The 23,032-nt window shown below is 34.1% G+C and overlaps 5 protein-coding genes across 11 annotated transcripts; 2 read left to right on the top strand and 3 right to left on the bottom strand.

The window, feature by feature from the left end:
* Window positions 1-1,837: 1,837 nt before the first annotated feature.
* LOC121802419 lies at window positions 1,838-4,530 on the bottom strand. 2 transcript variants are annotated; one of them, XM_042202092.1, is made up of 3 exons: window positions 4,360-4,528; window positions 2,463-3,412; window positions 1,838-2,081 (listed from the first exon to the last, which is right to left on the bottom strand). In XM_042202092.1, exons 2-3 carry the CDS (start codon window positions 3,408-3,410, stop codon window positions 2,076-2,078), a joined length of 954 nt encoding a protein of 317 aa, XP_042058026.1. In that variant the 5' UTR covers window positions 3,411-3,412; window positions 4,360-4,528; the 3' UTR covers window positions 1,838-2,075. The 2 variants fall into 2 exon arrangements, with proteins under 2 accessions (XP_042058026.1, XP_042058025.1); XM_042202091.1 differs by lacking the exon at window positions 1,838-2,081 and having other exon boundaries at window positions 2,280-3,412; window positions 4,360-4,530.
* Window positions 4,531-5,294: 764 nt separating this feature from the next.
* Window positions 5,295-6,950, top strand: LOC121802295 (60S ribosomal protein L18a-like). The gene is made up of 4 exons (XM_042201931.1): window positions 5,295-5,375; window positions 5,493-5,608; window positions 6,122-6,185; window positions 6,467-6,950. The coding sequence occupies exons 1-4, from the start codon at window positions 5,361-5,363 to the stop codon at window positions 6,806-6,808; spliced, it is 537 nt and encodes a 178-aa protein (XP_042057865.1). The 5' UTR covers window positions 5,295-5,360; the 3' UTR covers window positions 6,809-6,950.
* Window positions 6,951-7,092: 142 nt separating this feature from the next.
* Window positions 7,093-9,852, bottom strand: LOC121803155 (inactive glucose-1-phosphate adenylyltransferase small subunit 2, chloroplastic-like). Of its 6 annotated transcripts, XM_042202857.1 has the most exons (9): window positions 9,209-9,852; window positions 9,010-9,113; window positions 8,820-8,942; window positions 8,328-8,744; window positions 8,138-8,241; window positions 7,948-8,059; window positions 7,753-7,854; window positions 7,547-7,657; window positions 7,093-7,348 (listed from the first exon to the last, which is right to left on the bottom strand). In XM_042202857.1, the coding sequence occupies exons 1-9, from the start codon at window positions 9,312-9,314 to the stop codon at window positions 7,232-7,234; spliced, it is 1,296 nt and encodes a 431-aa protein (XP_042058791.1). In that variant the 5' UTR covers window positions 9,315-9,852; the 3' UTR covers window positions 7,093-7,231. The 6 variants fall into 6 exon arrangements, with proteins under 6 accessions (XP_042058791.1, XP_042058786.1, XP_042058787.1 ...); XM_042202852.1 differs by having other exon boundaries at window positions 8,820-9,122; XM_042202853.1 differs by having other exon boundaries at window positions 8,144-8,241; window positions 8,820-9,122.
* A 119-nt stretch (window positions 9,853-9,971) lies between these two features.
* LOC121803157 (6,7-dimethyl-8-ribityllumazine synthase, chloroplastic-like) lies at window positions 9,972-12,616 on the bottom strand. Its single transcript, XM_042202858.1, has 8 exons — window positions 12,389-12,616; window positions 12,133-12,245; window positions 11,832-11,927; window positions 11,280-11,375; window positions 11,002-11,080; window positions 10,787-10,833; window positions 10,529-10,588; window positions 9,972-10,181 (listed from the first exon to the last, which is right to left on the bottom strand). The coding sequence occupies exons 1-8, from the start codon at window positions 12,516-12,518 to the stop codon at window positions 10,140-10,142; spliced, it is 663 nt and encodes a 220-aa protein (XP_042058792.1). The 5' UTR covers window positions 12,519-12,616; the 3' UTR covers window positions 9,972-10,139.
* Window positions 12,617-18,780: 6,164 nt separating this feature from the next.
* LOC121803257 (fatty acyl-CoA reductase 2, chloroplastic-like) lies at window positions 18,781-22,014 on the top strand. The gene is made up of 9 exons (XM_042202940.1): window positions 18,781-19,084; window positions 19,487-19,587; window positions 19,685-19,884; window positions 20,453-20,553; window positions 20,648-20,843; window positions 20,923-21,084; window positions 21,154-21,235; window positions 21,331-21,695; window positions 21,783-22,014. Exons 1-9 carry the CDS (start codon window positions 18,793-18,795, stop codon window positions 21,937-21,939), a joined length of 1,656 nt encoding a protein of 551 aa, XP_042058874.1. The 5' UTR covers window positions 18,781-18,792; the 3' UTR covers window positions 21,940-22,014.
* Window positions 22,015-23,032: the final 1,018 nt, after the last annotated feature.

The following is a 23,032-nucleotide window of genomic DNA, read 5'->3' as shown; positions in this document are numbered from 1 at the left end:
AATTTGAAAATCCCTTTTTAAATTAATTTCTAGGTTCTTCTCCCCTGGCCTCTATCTCTCCTTTTATGTGACTCTTATTATGTACTAAGACTGAAATGTCAAAAAGTAGCACAACAAAAGAAATGTAAAAGTTACATTATTTGCTAATCCAGTTGGGTAATAAAAAAATGTGAACATATCACACATACCACATGCTTTGTGGCTTTGTGCCTTTTTAATTGTCGATCAAATCTTTGGATTCAGTGTTATGTTAAACATTTAATATTATGGGTACATAATTATTTATAATCATTTCTGAACGTGTAAAAACTAAATCTCACAAGCGTAAAATATTTTGAAATTCACTTTATCACATTTGATTAACATCCATATATAGGAGGTAATAAGTAAAGTTGAAATAACAATTTTATTTCTTATACAGTAAGAATGACGCTGAATTTCCCAAAAATTTCACATGCAAATTCACATGATCTTAATAAAATTAATTAAAAAAAAACACGTGCCGGAGAGTTTTACATGAACGAATCTGTATCTGCATATTTCTTTGTTCATGCACTTAATCCAATTTTTTATTGCAACCCAAATTTGAATTAACACATGCACAAAATCCCTTTCAAAACCGACCCAATTCATAAATGGCTGCAAAAAAAAGAGGTTTCAAATTGGGAAAAAAAAATCAACAAGCACATATACGCCGTTGACCGTTACTGCCCTTTCAAGAAAGTCAACGTTAGTCCACCAAAAATGATACAAGTACGGAGTACTAAAAAGAAGACAAGTACGCGGTGGTGGACCCGGAATTTCGGGGCGGGTTTTGATGTATTTTTCGGTGTATACATCGCTACAAGACAGTAGAACATACAGAGATGAATAATGAAAAAGAAATAATTAGAGGCTGAATGATATAAGAGTGAACTATGCAAATGGTCTCAGAACTATGCATTTCGCACGCAAACGGTACTTAAACTCTAAAAATATCATGGGTAGTCTCTGAACTAAGGTGTAATCACATTTATGGTACTTTTTCACTATTCATCACAATTTTGCACCAGAATACTTATAAAGGCATGAAGGACAATTTTGGACTTTCATGCCTAGGTACTGGATACGATATTTTCTTAAGAGAAAGAGAGACACAAATGATTTAACATAAAGTGATTGAAAAAGTGAAGTGAAAAATATCATTTTAGGTATTCAAACTATAAGAAAATATCATACTAATATCTAATACTAGAGAGATAGAGAAAATATCAAATTTAGTACCTAGATATGAATGTTCAAAAATGCCCTTCATGCCTTGGAGAGCATTTGGTGCAAAACCGTGATGAATAGTGAAAACTAAAAAAGTACTATTAATGTGATAATATCTTAGTTCAGGGACTATCCATGATATTTTTAAAGTTTATGGACCGTTTGCGTGCGAAACGCATAGTTCAAGGACCATTTGCGTAGTTCAATCGTGATATAAACTAGAGATCTATACTACACTTAACTAGTGTTAAAAGCTGAATCGATGTTTAAAGAGTCACAAGTGATGTCAAAAGAGTAAACAGTAGTGGCAGAGTCATAAGTCATAAGCTAATGCAAAATACTAGTGTCTTTTTTTTCAACATATTCCGTACTATTTTATGCATCTTTAATCTTAGAATTCTGCGATGAAATTCAATGTTGTTGGTAAATAAAAGATAATGTTTTATATAATAAAACTAAATTAAAATTGAATTTAGTGATATATTTTGAGAAATTTATTATAACAAACCTTAAACCTATGCATATTCTCATATTCCATTAATCAAAACCAAGCAAATCAATCAAAATACTACGATATGGCGAGTTCTTTTAACTGGATCAGAGCCTTTGATAATCACTCCAGTTATAGTAAAACAGAATCAAAGTCAGTTTATTTCACCCCACTAAGGAGATCGATTTATCATACGATAGTATCATTAAACATAATTAACGATAAGTTTACAAACGATAAGTCAACATTTCGAACAAGAAAACTTCCACAATCCTTCTCCACACACAATCTTTGCTGAGCTTCAACTCCTCAATACATTGTCATCTCCTCATTTTCACTCCTGCAGACCAAAAGGAAGTAAATCAGTCCACGATCTTAGCGATCCAACTTCAAATGTATCCTAGGCCCAACACGTTTGTGGGCCTCCGTACATGTATTTTAGGCCCAACACGTTTCCTATTGTTACTATGATCACGGTCGCCTATTTTGCCAATATATAGTCGTTCTCTCATTGTCCCAGACATAGATATGCATCGTATTGAACTAGGTAAACAATTGATGTGTTTATTCGTCTATGTTCGTGATCACTTTATTTCCTAACGAGGTAGAAGGGTTCTTACATAACTCCACATTGTTCAAAACACACAGCAAATACAAGTAGTATGAGTGATGAATACCAGCTAAGAAAACAATATGAATCAGCACAGCATTATAAGCATACCTCATCATCATCATCGCCTCCATCTTCCTTGTTCTTCTTGAGACGAGTTTCGCCACCCTCCTTGGTAATCGGAAGCTTCATAGGCCCAAAAGGCGTGTCCACATTGACGTTTCCTTTTATGGCGTAGCCTGTCCCCCTTCCTCGTATCATATCCCAAAGGGCAGAGCCACAGTCCTTGGGCCTAAACGTGATGGGAACATCGATGAAGCCCGCCCCCTTCTTCTCGATATTAGTAGGCTTGCTGAGATCAGCGCTGCCAATGCTCACATCGCATAGCCAAATCTCAAAGTCAATATCATTAAGGCATAGGTCGAAGTCGTTCTGGTTTCCCAGCTTCAAATGAAGTGTGGCACTGGTTTCTTCGAAAGAGAATTTATCGAAATTAATCTTGTCGAGATCAATCTCTGGTTTGTAAGGAATGGGGATCTCCCCGGTCTTCTCGAGGGGAAAAGTAAGCCTGCCAAACACGGGCACATCCACAATGAGGTCGACCTTAACTCTGTAAGGAATCACACTCCCAGGTTGGATATCATCGTACGTGCTCTTGATATCATCGTATATAAGACAAAGTGGCAGCTTGACAGTCTCTGAGCCATGTGCGTGGATTGTCCCCGCATCGGGAATCAACCCAGAGACCAGCTTCCTCCCATCGCTCTCGACCAAATAGTTTATGTCGATGAGGGGGATTGGAACAGGATTCGGGTTTGTGACAAGGACGTCCACAACTATCTCGGCCTTCTCCATACTGATATGAGGGATGTGGATCTCAGTAACATCTGCAGTTGGCTTCCCAAATCCGACTGTTCCCTCGATTTTCTCGCCAATGTCGTGGATGAAACCTTTAACCTTGTCCAAAAAGCCACCCTTCTCCTCATCTTTATTTTCTTCTTTCTCCCCTCTGTCCCTCACTTCCCTATCGGCCACATCTGACTTATCGTAAGACGACATATCTATTGAGAAACAAGTTCCAAAAGATGCAGATATCAGACAATGGACGAAGATGGACTCAAATGCAAACAAACACACAAGCAACTAACCCCATAAATCCACACATCACAAATACATAATGGAAAAGTATAACTTCGGATAATTGACTTGAAAAGGACGGGACCACATTAACGATCAAGAAAGTCGAATGATTCTTATTGCAGATTCCTAAGCATCAAATAAGAGGAACAGTGTTAACTTGCATATAGAATACTGGGAATCCTAACACAAAGTTCAGTTTCCAAACAGATTCTATCCACATATGCCATTACCGGACTTCGAGGTTCAAAGACAAAAACTTGTGTACATCCGTATGTATGGTGCATCCACCCAAATTAGGGTTCACCAATTGCCATTTAGCTCATCAAAATTAAGATTTCATTACACAATTACACTTCAATATGAAAATGAACTGGATCAAGATTCATACATGAAATGCATCTTTACTAAACACTAGCAAACCTCTGATAGAATCTCATTTTAACAGAAAACAGAGAAGAAAATAACTGCATAGCTTATTCATCAAGATTCAGAAAAAATGGATCAAGGTCAAAGGGTACTGAAATCATCAAAAAGGTCATATCTTTGCCCATTTAAATCAAGACCCACAAATTTCACAGTTCATAAGCCTAATTTTGACAGATCTAGAACCCAAAATCAGGACCATTAAAATCTAATTTGGTATGAAAAGAAATTTTCTGTTTCTCTCCATAAACACAAAACATGGACTGACTAAAATCAAGATAGATCTATCTCAATTCATCTCCAACAAACTAAAAAAGATCTGCTGATTCCACACCCAAATCATGAAAAGAAAACTGCAACAGCTCACCACCACATATACAATCATCACCCCACAACAACAACAACAAAAAATTGAAAAGAAAGATAAGGAGAGGGTCAATTTTACCTGCAAAGTGAAGTGAGCAAGTAAATGTCCAAGAACGAGATCTTTCTTAATAAAATCTTGTGAGTTTATAAGTGTAATATTTATGACCCAATGTAATGATTATGATATAGGAGAGAGGATTGGCTTTTAATGTACATGTCCATGTGGATCTTTACATGGTTTCGTCATGGAAATAGATAACGAAAAATGGAATGGCTTAAGTTAAATTATTTTGCCGACATTACAAAATGAGAGAGACCTTACAATTGTCAATTGATGATTCATTGCATATATTATTTGGTTTTCATAAACAAATTCTGGAAATATTATTGAGTGTCTTAATATGAGAGAAGGCAATTGGATCAATGAGATGATGCCACGTGTCACTGAAATAATTTTGATAATATATTGTGATTGTGCTAGTCCTATGTGGTTTTTGTGCACATGAAATTACAAATATAGAAATGATAAATTTAATCATATTTTCAATTTTATTTACGTTAATTTTTCTATAAAAATATAAAATTAAATATTATAAATTTATATTTTACTACTTCGCAAGATGTCTGTTATGGGATTATGATATACTATACGGAAGTAATTCCTACTATCGAACTGCCAAACCAGCACAATTTATTACTATATTAGATAACGTTGAGTTTAATTTAAATAATTTGTAAAAAAAAGATAATATGGAGTTTATCTAAAAATGAATATAAATAAATTAAAAATAAACTCCTTATTATGTGAAAATATTTTAAAATAAATTAAAATGAAGAATTCGACGATTTGGTAGAAATTAGTTCAATAGTGATCCTAATAGTCTTTTATATTTCAAGATGCCCATATTTCATTTGACAGAGGCCCAACAGATATAGACTAGCCCATTCATTTCATAGAGGCCCAACAGATATAGACTAGCCCATGTCTAATTTCTAGGGTTTCCTAATAAAAAAGCCCTAATTCCTCTCGCTCTACAGCATCCACAATCGGCGTCACAGAGTCAGAGAGAGAGGTCGAAAATGGTGACATACAGGGTATTTGTGATATTGTTTCTCTGTGAATTTGTTTTGATCACTGCAGCGTTGCTCACGTTTCCTATTCCAACGTGATTTTTGAAATGACTTATTTGTGTGCGTTTGCACATTGTGCAGTTTCATCAGTTCCAGGTGGTGGGGAGGGCGCTGCCCACGGAGACGGAGGAGCACCCTAAGATATTCCGCATGAAGCTTTGGGCCACCAATGAGGTTCGCGCCAAGTCCAAGTTCTGGTATAATTCATCTTCCCCGCTCGAATTCTGTTTTTTTTGTTATTTTTCAGATTACTTGTGATAGCTCTTGCCCCAAGGCTTTATGATCTTATTTGATTTTGCGTATATTATTGTTTGGAGCTGCATTTTGATCCCAAAATATATACTTAGCTCCTTTAAAATTTTTACTTTTTGATATTTTACTCCAATTGTATGTGAATGTGTATCTCATATATTCAGCTTGACTGCATACGAAGACTAGAATCTGATTGATTTATGGGAAAATTAGCTTTGCCAATACATATTGCTTCTTTTTGAATTAGTTGAAACTTGTAAGCTTTACTTCATTAGTAGACTTGTTAATCTGATTGATGTATGTGAAAATTAGCTTTGCCGATACATTTTGCTCCTTTTGAATTCTTTGAAATGTCAATAGGATATTTAAGTAAATTCTCCCTCGTCGTTTTGTTGAGTATGAGGTTCAGCTTGTAATGCTTATATAGTAATGAGATGTTGGGTGGTTAATATATGTAGGTATTTCTTGAGAAAGCTTAAGAAGGTGAAGAAGAGCAATGGTCAGGTTCTTGCCATCAATGAGGTATACATCCTTCTTTCTTTATCCATCAAGCATTATCCATATGTTTTTGCTTCTGATTTAAGATTTAAAACCGTGGAATATAATTTTGCTGTGATTTTATTGTTTGTGGATGACATAAACACACTTAATGATACATATAACCCTAGCAGTAGACTGTTGCTGTATATTGATGCTAATATACATTTTTGTCTGATTGAAAGAGCATCAAAAGTGTCATGGTTTTCTGCTCCTACTTTTGATAGTTTTGTAACATAATCTGTGTGTTTTACATTTGGTTGCAGATATTTGAGAAGAATCCAACCACAATCAAGAACTATGGGATCTGGCTGCGGTACCAAAGTAGAACCGGCTACCACAACATGTACAAGGAGTACCGTGATACGACCTTGAATGGTGGCGTTGAGCAGATGTACACTGAGATGGCTTCTCGTCACAGGGTGCGTAGTCATTGCATCCAGATTATCAAGACAGCCACTGTCCCGGCAAAGCTTTGCAAGAGGGAGAGCACCAAGCAGTTCCATGATTCCAAGATCAAATTTCCATTGGTGTACAAGGTGGTGAGGCCACCAAGCAGGAAGCTCAAAACCACTTACAAAGCAACCAGGCCAAACTTATTTATGTAAGCTTTCCTGGGTTGAACATTGCCCAGGTTATGCTATTTTTTCGACCAAGAATATCAATTCGATATGATTTTTGTCAGTTGTAGAATTATTATCATCTTTATTTTTGCTGAGTGAAGTTGTTTTTGATTAGATTTTGCTAAAAGTGTTCTTCTTATGTCTTTTTTTCAAGTTGAAACTAATGTTCTCTTGTTTGCTATGTTATTTGATTTGAACAAATAAAAAAGGTCTGACAATTTTTTCAAAGGAAATGATATATCTAAAAGTCATTAAAATCTCCATTTGTAGAGACACCTTTGATTTCCATTTCAAATGATAGTAGAAATTATGTAAAGATGAATACAATATTTGTATAAATTTGCTTGACTTTGTTATAAATAAAAAATTAATGATTATTTCATATATAATCCAAAAATAAATAAACTTCTAAAGTATAGTTCCATCTGGGATCACAGCACTTCTTATAACCACAATTATTCCTCCTGAAATTATGTAGCCATTTGCTTCCCTGTTTCCTTCCTGCACATTGTCCTTATTCATAATCTGCAGCAAATTCATGCATACATTTCTCAGTGTTTTGTTTGAATAATTGAGCCATGATATAGAGGTGATGGAAATAATCCAAATCGAATTATTGAATTCGGTTTGGTTCAAAAAATTTCAAAATTTGATTAGGTTCGACTTACTATTCCAAAATTGAAATGCTCACCCCTAAAATAGATCATCGATCTTGCAACGTACCATGACATTTTTCCCGATTCTTGCATGTTTATCGATGATCGCCTTCCTTATGTGTGAGCCATCCCCAATGCCAATAGGAATACCAATGGCTTCACCATCACTCATACCATTCTGCATATTTCCATTCTCTTAATTAGGACTAATTTTTGAATCATTTTATTTAGTCCAATAGTTAGATCATACAAATGCTGAAGTAGTTTGCTTACATGATCATATGTATCAGATCCCATGATAACTGAATCCTCAACAACAGCATTGTCTCCTATCCTTGTTCTTATGCCTACCACAGTGCCTTTGATCCTGCATTTCTGCATTTGACACAAAGGAAAACCAAACACATACATCAAATCAGTGACAAACAATATCCAAGAATAAGACAAAGTTTTTATATGTTTTCTTACACTAAGAATGCAACCATCTCCGATGATGGAATCCGTGATGACTGCATCCCTTACAAGAGTTGGAGGTAGATGGCGTGGCAGCGTGTAGAGAGGCGAGTCTCTATCGTAGAAGCTGCTATCATAGTAAAAAACATGAATGTGCGTTTAGACAAGCATTTCTTTTCAAAATTTACTAGTTGGAGATGCCTACTTATACATTGCGTTTGCCCTTCTAATGGTTTCCATATTCGCTCGATAATATGCCTCTATGCTTCTCATATCCTCCCAGTAACCATCAAACAGATAGCCATTGATCTACAAAGTTGGGAAATGCAAGAAAAAGAATTCAAGATTTTGATGGGAATTGATTCAAGATTAAAGAAAAGAGATTGCTTAGTTACCTTCATTCCAAGGGAGATTGCACCTGGGATTACATGGCTTTTCAAGTCATTCACATTTGGGAAGGCCTCTGTCAGCAACATTCTCATCACATCTCTGTTTATGACATAGATTCCCATGCTTGGAAACTCATCACCATCATGCTTATTCATCTGAAAATGATGGTTGGAATTCTCTTCATTCTCTCTGAACTCAAGGACTTCATTTTGAGCATTGAGTTTGAAAATCCCAAATCCAAGATCCTCATTCTTGGCTGTGCTAAACAAAGAGACAGTTATGTGTGCCTTGCTTCTCCGGTGGGCGTCTATGAGTTTCTGATAGTCCATTCTATAGAGATGGTGGCCAGGAAGAATCAAGAACTCGTCGACAGGATACTTCTCAAGAACCCACAGACACCTTCTTATTGCATCTGCAGTTCCCTAAGCACATACAAATGCATAAGAATTAAGGCCTTTTTACGCACTTTTTAGTATTTTCAGAAATGTGATGAATACCTGAAACCAGCCATTGTCATCTGGGCTCTGATACGCTGCAATGACCTCCACGAACCCATCCTTTGAGAGACGCGCGCCAGAGTAGGCCCGTGCAATGTGGGAGTTGAGAGAAGTCGAGTTAAACTGCGTGAACGCGTAGATTTTGGTTATGTTGCTGTTGATGCAGTTGCTCAACACAGCATCAACCAACCTGTAGTTCCCAGCTATAGGAACTGCAGCCTCCGATCTCCTCTTTGTCAGCGGGTAGAGTCTCGACTGCGGTGACTGGTCCCCAAACACAATTGCTGCAACACTCTGATCACACTAATAAACACTTCACATTCTTGAAATCAAGAAGAACAAAAATCTACATTATTTTTTCATACTAATTACTAAATTATCCTCAGCACCTGGCTTGCTGGTGGGAAAAGGGAGTTCAAGCAATCCGTATTCTGCGAGCTCTTGACCGATAAACTTGAAGGAGACGTCGTGCCAGTGTGGGGAAGGATGCACCATGAAGAGAGCACAGGCATTATACTAACAAATGTGAACTGTTTGGTTTCCTAAGGAAATGTGTATATTTTTGGTTTTTTTCATTGTGTGGAGAGAATGATTTAATGAGGAAGATAGGAAGGGAATATTTAGGTTTCTTCTTCTTCATAGACACAAGATTAGATCTTGTCTCTGACCAGCTTGTTGCTGCTGCTCATCAAATAGTATTTATCTATGTACATATAACTCTTCTTTGTGATACTTTTGGCCTAACCTTCTCTTCACTTTTTTGTGTCTTTATTCCATCATTTGAGATGCTTGCTGTTCCATGAAACCTTGTTTATTTCTGAAAATAACATCTTAGCTTGTAGTTTTTGCCCTTAATAAGCTTTATAACTCACTACTCATTCTTAGCACAAGACCATTTTTCAATAATAAAAGAAAATAGCACAAAAACAAGAAGAATTTATTATTATAATAATTATTGTTGTTGAAGGGGATGCTTGATTTTATTTATTTTGTAATGTTCTTGGCATTACTAATAAGAAATAGAAGCATATTTTATGAATTATGTGTTTAGAGGGACAGAAAGGTGATATTTAAGTGATGTTTGGAAGCTGAGAATATAGTGAGCCTCAAGTTAAGTATTCTTCCTAAACTCTTTTATGTCAGGCCTTGAACTTTCAGGTCTCCAATAAATTAAATATAAAAGTATCAAATGTAAAAGTAGGGTAAAACATTTTATTTTAGGTTCTGATTTTTCAAAGAAACAAAAAAACTCTTGTGACTGAAGCCTAAAAGTTGAATGGTACAGCACAACAAAGCCTTGGGTGCAACAAGGAACGCCCCTCAGAACTTCAGATGATGCTCAAACAGAGATGCCATCTCAATCTGCCAATGAAGATAGATAAGAGATAAGAAAGTTGCAAATACAATACAACGCACAAATTTAAGCTACGGGTAAAACTGGAAACTTTTCTGAGAAGGAAGAACAATCCTCACGGTGAAACCCTTCTGATTATGCATGAATGATGACATGACAGGTAGCAGCCTCATGAAAATGGAATGCAAACTGTTACAGGATGTGTGTGTTGTGCTGTTTACTACTAAAATTGCAGCTTAATCTTTCAAATGCAATAGCTCGATGTTTTGGCATGAGTTGATGTGGGATAGTGTCATTTCCAACACAAACAGACTCACTGAAGAAAACCAAGAAGTAATATGTATAATGAACTTACAGCTGTCAATGCCGTTTCAGAACCCTTGTTTCCCGCCTTACCACCAGCTCGATTTAGAGCCTGCAACAAATGTGGTATAGTTTCAGATATCAATTGCCTTGACAATGCAAACAAGGGAATAGTTTTACATTTTCATGTACACAAAAGGTCTAAAGATAGCCTGCTCAAAAGAAAGATCAATAGCATACAACATCTGAAATCTTTATCAACATATAAATGAATTGGATGAAAAAACACAGAATAAATCTAATAATTTACCTGGTCCATGTCATCGCACGTCAAAACCCCAAATATGCAAGGGACACCTGCAAGGGTCATAAAACATGATATCGTATTTAGGAACAAGAATAGTTTGAAAGTTCAAATAATTTTTTGGGCTAATCCTTTCTTTAATGTGATTTGAAGGAACCATTTGACAACTAGCTAGGTGAATTATTTGAACGAGTGAAAAGCCAAGCAGGGACAAGACTTACCTGAACTTAGACCAGCAGACAATACTCCAGAAGCAGCAGAATTTGCGACAGCATCATAGTGGGACGTATCGCCTCTAATCTACAGACGAACACGGTAAATAAAATTCTTTAGTACTAGTGCGCGCATTATTGACACAAAAAGGTGTTTAAAATTTGATAGCCTAAACACTCAAGAATTTAGTCATAGCATGTATTGAAAACTGAACTCCGAGAATGCATTGAACCAGAGAATGATTGACGAATTAAAAAATGATAGCATGTGAAGAAAAAAATCTCACCACAGCCCCAATACACAAGACGGCTTGATATTTTCTTGATTTTCCGAGCTTCTCAGCAACTAGGCCGATTTCAAAGCTACCAGGAACCCATACAACCTAATGCAAGATAATAAAAACAATGCATTCTTTAGCATGCGAGTTTCTCATTGCAAAAAAAGGTGACGATTTATATTGGCAGTTTATATAAAACAAAAAGGTACAGAACAAGACCAATCATATATTCTAGATTCTTCTTTTTTTGCTTTAGGTTTATCCACTCACATTTCCTACTTTTTAATGTCTATGTATGCACTTAATATAGGGATTAGGGAGATACCATAACTTGCAAATAGTCAAATACACAGTTCATATTCCAACGGACTAGCAGCTGTTAAACAATCAGCCATGAATAAATTCGTCGAGTCATACTCATAAGCTACGCTTGACAACTTGAGCAATCAAATATTTGACCTCAAACAGTCTAAGATGTTCATATTGGCAAGCAGCTACCTCAATGAGCATACAAAACATAAAATGAAATTGCGAAAGCTATAGTGAAGCTAGATTACTAACATCAATATCTTCCTCTTTAACCGAGTATCTCTTGAAAGTATCCAATGCTCCCTCCAAAAGTGGCCTGGTGACGATCTCATTGAAGCGCGCCACCACCTTCATGCCCAAATAAACCATCATTGTTACAGAGAGAATACAATCCCCAAATTGCCAACCAAAAAAGCTACATTGATTTTGAGAAAAGAAAGTGGTACCAATATTTCATAAATATAATGTTTTTTTGGATGAATCAGCAACATAAACTAAGAATTACACTGCTTAATCAATAGACAGAGTATAAAGACTCCAAATTTACACATACAATAGCAAAACGGAGCCCCTCAGCTGAGGTAAGCGAGCCGGACAAATGCCGAACAGCTGAAGTCTGAGAGAATGATTCTGTGTTTCCAGCCTTCTCGCCCCATAATCCCAAACCTGTAAATGATAAAAATAGCCAGAATTAAGAAAAGAAAGTATGATTAGTACTTCAAAATCACAATTAAACTCATAGGCAATCGAATCGAACATTAATTCGAGTCCATATAAAATGAAAAAAAGGGGGGAAAATAGAAAGAAACCTTTGTGTAGATTGATTTGTTTATCGTTGTTGTTAAAGGAAATGCAGCGGCAGCGGAATGGTGAAGACTTTACTTGACTGCGGAGCGAATTTGGAGAGAAGAGAGATGAATTTGCAGCAAATGAAGCCATGAATTGCAAATGAGATCAATTAGGTTTACTGAGAAGCACTGTCCCCTGTTTCCTCTCTCTTTCAATGGATTGAAAATAAATAAAGTAGATATTATTTATTTATTTCATGGAGAGGAAGACGAAGAATATTTATTATGAACAGTTTTATTATTTTTCTACAAATTGTGAAGTTGCAACTTAAACTCTACCTGCCTGCATGCGTCTTTCCAGTTCGCGGTTTAACTCGGCACACGACTTGTCCTACAAGACTTGCAAAATGAGCTTATCAATTGGATTCTCATCACCACCACCAAAGGCCATTTTTAGAGAGAAAATGAAATGAGAGTAGGTTATTTTATATGTGAAACTAAAATTTTAAAATGAAATAAACGTTGACAGCTGCTGCTCGGCGGGCGCGCAATAGGCGCCGAGCGACTACCGAGCGCCCTCTGCCATTCCCTTCCCTTCCCGTCGGCTATCGCCGTCCCACGGCTATACGCTCGCAATAGGTGCCGTCGGGGGCGCCGTCCGCATGGCGGCGGGACGACGCCCCTATTGTGAATGCTCTAAAAGAAATATGTGAAGCTCAGTAACATTGACCGAGTGAGACTCGAATCTGAATGATTAGTATGAACAGTGGTCGATAGTGGCGGATGCATTGGGTGCCCAAATTATTATTAAAAATATTATTTTTAAAATTATAAAACATAACTTTAAAATTAAATTTATCAATATTATATGATAGATATATATATATATATATATATATATATATAATTGTAAAATGTAATTTCACATACATGGAGTATTATTTTATTTGTTCGATTCTCATAGTTTATTTTGTCACACTACTAATGATTTTTATAGTTTAAGAATAAATAATAGTAATTCATATAGATTGATGTATTCATTTCCTTTTTGTATCTTTTGTTCTATTGTTCCTTTTAATCTCAGCTCCACGATTTTGTCATTCGACGGTTAGATTGATGCCACGTGTCATTTAATAATGCAGATTTTTAGTTCAATAATGCACACCGACTAATAATGCACAATTATAGTGTAATAATGCAGATTTTGCAGTTGAATAATGCACCCCGTCTAATAATGCATCATTACAGTGTAATAATGCAGATCATCACAACCATCCAATTCAAGGATCCAAGGGTTGTGATTAAAAAGAAGCTTGGACTGAAAAGCTGCAAAAGATCTTAACACACACACACACACACACACACACACACACACACATATATATATATATATATATAATGGTTCTATCTTGATCACAATCCTATCGACTCAATTAAAGATAGAACCATTCTTAAGTGTAGAACCTAGAACTCTACATATTTTATTCATTGGATGAGGAAAAAATGACGGTCAAGATTAAAAATCATACATATTAGACTATGTTTTCACGACATTCCGGACTCAACATGTGAAAAAACTCACATGTTGATGGAAGAATGAATGAAACGAAGAAGAGTCCATGCATGCTTTATTTTTTCACTTATCTGCATTCACCCATTAATAATAGTTTTGGTTGTAATGGGAAGTTATTGTGCAAATCAACACCATTGGATTTAAAGATCTAACGATCTCCGTTTGACATTTGTTCTACGTTTAAGAATGGTTCTACGTTTAAGAATGGTTCTATCTTGATCACAATCTAATTGAGTTCACATACGAGTACTTGGCAGCAATGATAAGGAAATAATGGGCCTTACATTAAGTTGCTTTGTTTTACTATAATACTGGGCCGTATACATTACATTGAAAAAGCCCATTCGCACGGTTATTAGTTTCGTAGCTTTTTCCATTGAATATAGAGCATTCACTAATATATTAGATTTCTCTACAATTTGTTCACCTCTAACATTAATTAGGATAGTTGGTATATGAAAAATAAAATTAGTGATAATAATAAAACTTGGAAAGACAAAAGAATGAAGTAAATATAGTTGTAAATTATTTCCAATTCAAAATTAAGATAATTGTTAATTGAGTCGATATGCTTTTATATAGACAAAAGTTGAATATTCGAATTATTAATTTTAAATTAAGATATGATTTTTTTTGTGCTATACTTACTATTATTTTATTATACAAAATTTATTTTATATAACAAATATTATTGAAAATAATGGAATGGTCTTCATTAGAAAAAAATAACTATTTTATTTAGTTATGTAAGAATTCATTGTAGATATATCTTTGAGATGTAAAGATAAAAATGATTCATAATTTATATTATACATTGATTTCTATTTTATTCATTATACATATTATATGCATAACATAGTTCTTGCATTCTTTTAACTAGAAATCAACCTAAATTGTAAACTTTGTGTATATACAAGAACATACAGTTAGCTAGGGCAAAGTAGAGTTGAGTTTGTTAGAAGTAAAGTGCAAAAAGTAAGTCAATAACCTCATAATAATTAGTCCGAAATAGTTACTATAAAATATTATAATTTGTCCAAGTTGATTGAACAGCAAAAAGTAAGTCAATAACAAAGAAGTTACTATAAAATATTAGGGAAAGACTTTATCTTTACGCAAGATCAGGTGTGACAATAATTTATTCTAATTGGTGTAGTTTGACCAATGCATGCAATTTGCATCTTAAATCGTCATAAATTGAGATATGACCTATATTGTCAAATTTTGACTTTAGTATATGACCTTGTAACTATTGCAAGTAAGATTATTGAAGGATAAATATATGTGGGTTCTTGTTTAATTAACATTTATTTTGTTCGCGTTACAAAATATAAAAAATTAAATATAAATTCTATACTACAATTTTAAATAGAAGAAATCCACGACGCATGACATAGATATTTAAGTCGTGCATTTAATTGCTTGTGAGTTTTTCTTCCAAATTATACTAAACTTCTTTAATTTATCAATCTTTTGCTTTGAGTTTTTCTTCCAAACAACACTACTATTGGATAAATTCACTATATTTAAAGAGAGGGTCGACTAAACTTCAATTTATTATTTACGTTTATGGTATGTGAAAATGTCAAATTAAACAAAACTGTTGGGGTAAATTTACTAAGTATATTTAAAGATAGGGTCGAGTAAACTTCAACTTGTTATTTACATTTATGATATGGGAAAATGTCAAGTTACATAATTGCTCCTATTATTCATTGTCACTAGTATATTATAATATAGTAATGTCGTCAAATTTTTTGACTCAAAATTAAGGTCCCCCACGTCTCACACGGTCCTTTTCCACTTGCCATATATAATACTAACATGATGTAATACCCGTGTATTATGTGAAAATTTGACTGATATATAAAATAAAATAAAATCACAGCCATTAACCACTGGGCTTATTGATTTACATTTCTTTAAGATATGAATTATAATAAAGTAGTGTTTAATGAGTTAAGTGGATATAATATAAAGTAATAAAAATAAATAAATAAATAAATAAAGAGAAATAAAATATGAAAAATTAAAAGAATTGGTAGTAGTACTTTTTATTAAAAGAGAAGAGATGTCACAGTAATGAAATATATGAAACATAGGATATGGATTGAGTATTTAATCGCGGCTGCTGCTTACACACATAATTAGCAATACAATAATTATTGAAAACGTGAAGGATTTAGAGGCTCAAACAAGTAAACATTGAATTTTTATTTAATTTGTATTTTGTAGGATCTGGAAAATAAACTATGTAACTAAGCTAGGCGATGACGATGACGATGACCAAACATATTCAGGTTCACAAAAAAATTAATTCAACTTGTATGTGTGATTGCTTTCAGTATTAATGCCTATATGTTTGGAGATTATAGAACTTAATACGTACCATTTTTCAATCCAATTTTAAATAATGCACATATAGTATTTTGGAAATGATAGAGCTTAATACGATTTCTAATCTAATTCGGTGATAACGCGCGAGGAATACCTAAAATATTTCAAATTAATCTACCATCTATACAAGGATTAGTTAATTTATGCGTGTGATCATTTTTTATTCTTCAAATAATTAATAGGTTAGGACGTCAAATAGCCCTCAAATAGCCTTCACACTGCCACATCATCAACACTACAATTCTCCTGCCACATCAGCTTGCCACATCAACTGGACATCAAATAGCCCTCACATAGCCTTCACACTACCTATCCACATCACTAATAACAATTATATAATTTAATTTACACTCGTATCAACATACGGAATTTAATTTACGAGACAAATACGGAAAATTCGAATAATAATATTAAAATTTAAAAAGTACATTAATTTTAAAAAAAAAGTACAATAATTAAAAAAATTACATTTAAAAAATTACATAAATTTGCATAAAAACTAACGCCTTCATGATCACGATGCACCACTTGTCGACGGTGGACAACTGGTCGTGGGCGAGGTGCCACCGGCTGCATATAACTCTGCATCCATCGATCAACCTCACGGCTCGTATAGGCATCTAGCTCTTCGTTCATCATACGCTCGTACTCATCCGCATCCCCACCACTACCACCGGCATTACTCATTTCTTAAATTGATCTTGAACAGAAAGTAAGGTAGAGAGAATACTCGTTAAAACAAGTGGTGCGAATGAAAATGAGGTTCAACGCGCGTATATATAGTGTTTTCGAAAAAAAAAAAAAAATTTAAATCCGACGCCGGTTTGGCGCCGATCCGGGACGCACAATGGCGCCCGTGAGGATCGGCGTCGGAACCGGCGTCAGCGCGGGAATCGGCATGGCGACGCCGATTTCGCCGACGCCGGTTCCAATGGTTCGGCGTCAAACCGGCGTCGGCGAAAAATCGGCGTCGCGGTGGTGACGCCGGTTATTGGAGATGCTCAATTTATTAGTTTATCTAATCATTCAAATTACACGCTATTTAAGAAGAGAGTATTATATTATATACTATTGTTTACCCTACTTTTGAATTTATCAACTCTAACAATCAACTTTATATGATAAAAGTGACAATCATTTCAAAATAATATATTTGCAGACAATATAAGTACAAAGTTCAACCAAAGTATACAAAATGAAAAAAATATTTGAAAAAATAAAATTGGTACATGGATATTGGACATAAAAAGTGAACATGTGAATATCATTGGACCTAACCCAGTACATATTTTTATCCAATCTCTTCCCCTAAACTACGAACATATTAGTTCGTGGTCCAACATCATAAACAATATTAAATCATTTTTATTCCCACTATTTTATTCTTTTCGAATTTAATTTTTTGTCACGAATTCAAATACCTATTTTTTTAACAATTAAAAGATTTTTAGTTTATGGAGTATATAATATGGCTATTATAAAAATTGGAAAACATGATATCATCGAAACTTGTTATACTTTTTTTTCTGAAGTAAATTTGTTGTACAATCTGAAGATATCACGTGTAACAATAATTTTCAACATGCATAAGATGAGAAACGTTATCCATGTTCGAAAATTCATAATATAATACTGCAATAAATAAAAGCAAGAGGACGGTAGGCTACAAAATTAATTTCACAAAAGCAAGATGGGAGTAATTAAAGTTACATCATTTTGAACACATCCAACCACTGAATTAAATTTTTTTACGTGTTAATAACATGGAGTAATATAGAGGCCTAGGATTCAACCTTTTTCTTCTCTACCTCCAAATGAAAAGAAAAAGCCTAAAATCAAGAGCCTATCCATATTAATTCGGCACGACAATAGTGTTATAATATGAAAACCGTAATATTTCTTGTCGTCTCACCTTATACTACTTGAAAGTTTGCAATATACTTACTACTTAATAAATTCTTATATCAACTAATAATTGAAAAAAAAGTGTGTACACGGCCCAATTATTAAATAACCATCTCACAATGAATTATAAGCTAAATTAATAATTAAAAAAAAATACTTCCTGATTACTCCTATTAGCAACTATGACTTGTGTTAGTTGCACCTCAAAAAAGTTATACCAAACAAAAATAAATTTGATCTATAACATAAGAACAATTGTAATCTTCAATTGTGAAAAATTACGATAAATTCATAGGTTTATAAAATGAGTTTGTGAGGTTAATGCACAAGAGGCGAAAAGTTAATTAATATAAATTCGTCATTTTTCACAACAAATTTATTAGTAGTACTTTTTCCATAAAAAATCGTCAGTTGACATAATACATATAGCTTGGATTTTTCATGCATTACCATCACCATAGCTCCCTTCATCAATTGAGTCTATAAATACACCCATTCTATTGTATAACAAAATCACACTTCTCAAAACACACACACATAAATAGTAAGAATGTTGCTAAGCAATATCAAGTTTCCTTTGGCAAAGTTCCCCAAAACTAGTAATTATAACCACTTCCCCTTTTCCAATATCAGTAGTGTTGGAAGTAAGAAGGTTTTGTCAAGTGGAAAAATGAAAGTTCTTATTGATGGATACACTTACTTCAACTCTCCTTCTCACCCTCTTGAGGCAGAGCTGCATCATCAAGAATTCAATGAAGCAGCAGATAATGGGATAGGAATTCTTCCTTTTTTTCAAGGGAAGAACATTCTTCTCACCGGTGCTACCGGCCTTCTTGGAAAAGGTTTATTTTTATTAGTATCGCGCATGCATACTGATACACACGCTTGCTTATATTGATATTTATACATGTATTACATCGGTATAATATGATATACGGTTTTTAAAATGTATGAATAACCAAAAAATATTACTATCAAATCTCTTAATCCGAACATATGCGATAATGATGTCGTTACAATCCTTATAAAATCACTTTTAATATAATACTATATGATTTGTGAAAAAATAAATGAAATCAAGAATATGTAGAATTCAAAGTTTTGGAGAAAAAATCAATATTTTTAAACCAAGAACTATAAGTGACCAGCCGAAATACTGTAGCAATATATTTATGTTATACTTACTAGTTACTACTATAAACACACATATATCTTACATATATATACTTGTTTAATTTAATCAGTTCTGGTGGAGAAGATATTAAGATCAATGTCGGTGGGCAAAATCTACGTACTGATCAAGGCAAAGGACAAGGAGGCTGCATTAACCAGATTAACAAATGAAGTGAGTTCTTACCAATTTCAAAATGCATGTTATAGTAATATATACTAGTGCTAATCAAGCTTTAACATCTATATATAATACCTATGAATTTGTTTAGATAACAAACTCGGACTTATTCAAAACTCTGAAGCAAGAATTGGGGGATTCCTACGAAGCCATGGTAAGGGAGAAGCTGGTACCTATTGCCGGAAATATCTGTGAACCGAATCTCGGAATGGATTCTGAATCTATTGCTCGAGTTAGGAAAGATGTCGATGTCATAATCCAATCCGCAGCTTCCACAATCTTGAACGACAGGTTTGTTTTGTTCATTTCTGTTTTCTTAATCACAAATACTAATAATCCCTACGTTCACAACCAATAGTCTTTTTTTTTCTATATTTTGGTCTGTCTACAAAAATTAGATTTTTTTTTATGAAAAGCACCACAAATTAAATACACCACTATTTATAATGAAAGCAAGGAAACAAAATATTGAATAATTATTCCCATATTTAATTTGAATAAGCAAAATGTTACTTCAGACATATTTCCAACATACTATAATATATAAGTAATTAAATGAAAAAATATAGGTATAACTACTATTAAACATAATTAAAAACCAAAAATACAAAATGATTTCGAAAGTGCTATTATTACAGGAGTCATCTTCATATCTTTTAGTTTGACTTTCCAAAGTTGATATATTTCTCCTTATTATCTATATATGGAATCTACAAGTAGGAATCTGCAATTGCATGTATCTAAGATGCGTATAAATAGAAACTACGCCTTTTGCTTTAAAAGATGAAGAAAAAGTACACATCTTTTAGAGAATGAAATAAACATGTCTACTTATTTTAGAGTAATATTTTGATAATAGGTATGACTTGTTGGTGGATGCGAACATGAGTGCCCCTCAAAGATTGATGAGGTTTGCCAAGACATGCAACAATCTCACTCTCTTTGCCCATATTTCTACCGGTACGCAATTCTCTCTCTTGATAGACTAGTCTTCGATGTTTAAATTATCTTATTTAGTCTGTGACAAAATGCTAATTTAAAATTGAACTGACAGCGTATGTTAGCGGAAAAAGAGAAGGGTTGATAATGGAAAGGCCATTCATAATGGGAGAGAATGGAAGAAAGGAGGAACTTTATGATGAATCAACCCTACTTGATATAATTGAGGAGAATAACTTGATTCTCAAATCATCTTCTTCCACTACCAATCATGACCTTACCAAAAATCTCAAGAGGCTTGCCCAAGACAGGTATACAAATCTAGATAAACTTCACATATTGCTGATCATGAATTTAAGTTACCTATTTTGGGATATGATAATGTAACAGAGCAACATTATTTGGATGGCATAATTCATATCACATGACTAAAGCTATGGGAGAAATGGCTCTTGATGACATTAGAGGAGATGTGCCTTTGCTTATTATAAGGCCTACTGTGATTGAGAGCACATATAAAGAGCCTTTCCCTGGATGGATACAAGGAAATAGGTATTTATCTAGCTACCTATTTTAATTTCCAATATTTATTTTTCATCATTTTTAATGATTTGAATTTAGGATGTTTGATCCTGTCATTATGGCTTATGGGAAAGGACAACTTCCAGGGTTTTTTGGAGACTCCCAAGTGATCATGGATATTGTAAGTTCAAGTGATTATTAATTGGAATAAAAAATTGATTTTTTTACTCAATAATTTCATTATGACATATACTACTTTTTTTTTATCCTAATCAGATACCAGTAGATATGGTAGCAAATACAACAATTGCAGCTATTGCCAAGGAGGGCAACATGCATGGGCCACATCCACAACCTAGGGTTTACCATGTTGCATCTAGTGCTACAAATCCCCTATTATATTCTGATTTTTTTGAATACCTTTTCCACTACTTCAACTCATCTCCCCTTATCCCATCTCAAGAAATTTCAAGAATTAAATATTTTGACAATTTCCAAGATTTCTCTGAATACACAAGAAATGCAATCCATGGAGACAAGGAGAAGATGCCACTAAAATCCCAAAATCAAGCTAAAGCCAAAGCTGCATATGCCGACAAACTTTGCAAGCTGTATGAGTTCATAGGGTTTTTCAATGCAAGGTACAAATATTTCATAGCATGCCCAATATTTCTTGATTAATTTTGATCTGAAGTTCTAAATTAAAAAATATATTATTTGTTGTTCAGGTTTGATACAGGGAACACAGAGAAATTAATAGAAGCAATGTCAAAGGAAGAAAAACTTAGCTTTGAAGTGGATGCAAGAAATATAGAGTGGAAGAAGTATTTTGAGGAAATTCATATTCCTGGTCTGATAAAACATATAATCAATGGTACTATATAAACCATTTTGTGGAACTAATGTTTTGAAATGGATCTTAAATTTGCAAACCCAACTGATATATTTAAACTCTTGCAATTGGTGTTTCCCTACAGAGTAGGTCCATTGATATCTATAGAAGCTCAACATATACTATATTATAAGGAAACCCTTATCGGATGCTTCATCAATTGGGTTCCAATACAAAGTTTCCTTAACGAAAAAAAAATCCAAAAGGATAGTATCTATTTTGATAAAATGTGTAATTAATAAGTAACACTATGATAGAAAATTTGCTAGATTTCATTGCTTATTGATTATTGTATTGCAGTATGATGTTGTTATGCTTCACGCGGCTTAGTTTTCTTGTACCGATGTTCGTAACAATCGACTCTCCCTTAAAGGCCAACGCTCTCGTTGATCATGATTGACTCCTTCCAAAGTCCACTAACTCGATTTTATCTCCCAAACATCCTCATTGGCCACAACGACATTTAGTGAGAATAAAATGTGAGTGAGAATACACAAGTGGAAATGTGAAATTCATTACTAAAAAATAATAAAAGTGAAATGTGACAAATTTTATAAGACCAATAAAAATGACAAAATGTGATAAATTTTTAGGAACATCCATGTTTTCACTTTTCGGATTAAATAAATAATTCATCTAAAAAAAGGTTTATTCCATTGGAATATTCCTGAATACAACTGGAAATTGGGCCACATTTATGTCTATAAGAAGTGACGGGTGGTGATGAAACTGAACACACTTATCATACATACTAGACTAAATTATTCTGTCAATGTTGCTACGCCTCATTTTTCTGCTGAAACGAATCTGATTGTTGATGCTCATCTAATCTTCTTCCTCGCCCGAACCTCGTGTATAACACGATTTTGGTTAGATGATCATCAACAAACATGTTCGCAACGGCTAGCTACTAGCCTATTTATGGTCAGATACGAACTAGTTTCGCTCTAACAAGCTAATTTTGTCGATTTATACGTAGATAGTATTCGTCTTACTTTGGCAATTCCAAGACCAGATAAGGCTTGGCTCAATGGAATCCCCTCTTGATTAAAAACAGAGGGGGAAGTAAGTCTTAACTTGTTAATG

The sequence above is a fragment of the Salvia splendens genome, chromosome 5, assembly GCF_004379255.2.
Source record: "Salvia splendens isolate huo1 chromosome 5, SspV2, whole genome shotgun sequence".
In the NCBI taxonomy this organism is placed as follows: domain Eukaryota; kingdom Viridiplantae; phylum Streptophyta; class Magnoliopsida; order Lamiales; family Lamiaceae; genus Salvia; species Salvia splendens.
The sequence above is the reverse complement of the archived record's forward strand: the minus strand, read 5'-3'. Positions and strand labels throughout refer to the sequence as shown.

Excerpts from the sequence above, each read along its gene's own strand:
- LOC121803257 (XM_042202940.1), top strand. The coding sequence starts at position 18,793 with ATGTTGCTAAGCAATATCAAGTTTCCTTTGGCAAAGTTCCCCAAAACT. Across the intron at positions 21,085-21,153 it reads GGATGGATACAAGGAAATAG|GATGTTTGATCCTGTCATTA; the intron begins GTATTTATCTAG and ends ATTTGAATTTAG. Across the intron at positions 21,696-21,782 it reads ATAGGGTTTTTCAATGCAAG|GTTTGATACAGGGAACACAG; the intron begins GTACAAATATTT and ends TTTGTTGTTCAG.
- LOC121803157 (XM_042202858.1), bottom strand. The coding sequence starts at position 12,518 with ATGGCTTCATTTGCTGCAAATTCATCTCTCTTCTCTCCAAATTCGCTC. Across the intron at positions 12,246-12,388 it reads ACAAATCAATCTACACAAAG|GTTTGGGATTATGGGGCGAG; the intron begins GTTTCTTTCTAT and ends TATCATTTACAG. Across the intron at positions 10,182-10,528 it reads CTGAAACGGCATTGACAGCT|ATTGAGATGGCATCTCTGTT; the intron begins GTAAGTTCATTA and ends CTTCATTGGCAG.
- LOC121802295 (XM_042201931.1), top strand. Across the intron at positions 5,609-6,121 it reads CGCGCCAAGTCCAAGTTCTG|GTATTTCTTGAGAAAGCTTA; the intron begins GTATAATTCATC and ends TAATATATGTAG. Across the intron at positions 6,186-6,466 it reads AGGTTCTTGCCATCAATGAG|ATATTTGAGAAGAATCCAAC; the intron begins GTATACATCCTT and ends ATTTGGTTGCAG.
- LOC121803155 (XM_042202852.1), bottom strand. The coding sequence starts at position 9,331 with ATGCCTGTGCTCTCTTCATGGTGCATCCTTCCCCACACTGGCACGACG. Across the intron at positions 8,745-8,819 it reads ATGACAATGGCTGGTTTCAG|GGAACTGCAGATGCAATAAG; the intron begins GTATTCATCACA and ends GTATGTGCTTAG. Across the intron at positions 8,242-8,327 it reads CAATCTCCCTTGGAATGAAG|ATCAATGGCTATCTGTTTGA; the intron begins GTAACTAAGCAA and ends CCAACTTTGTAG.
- LOC121802419 (XM_042202091.1), bottom strand. The coding sequence starts at position 3,410 with ATGTCGTCTTACGATAAGTCAGATGTGGCCGATAGGGAAGTGAGGGAC.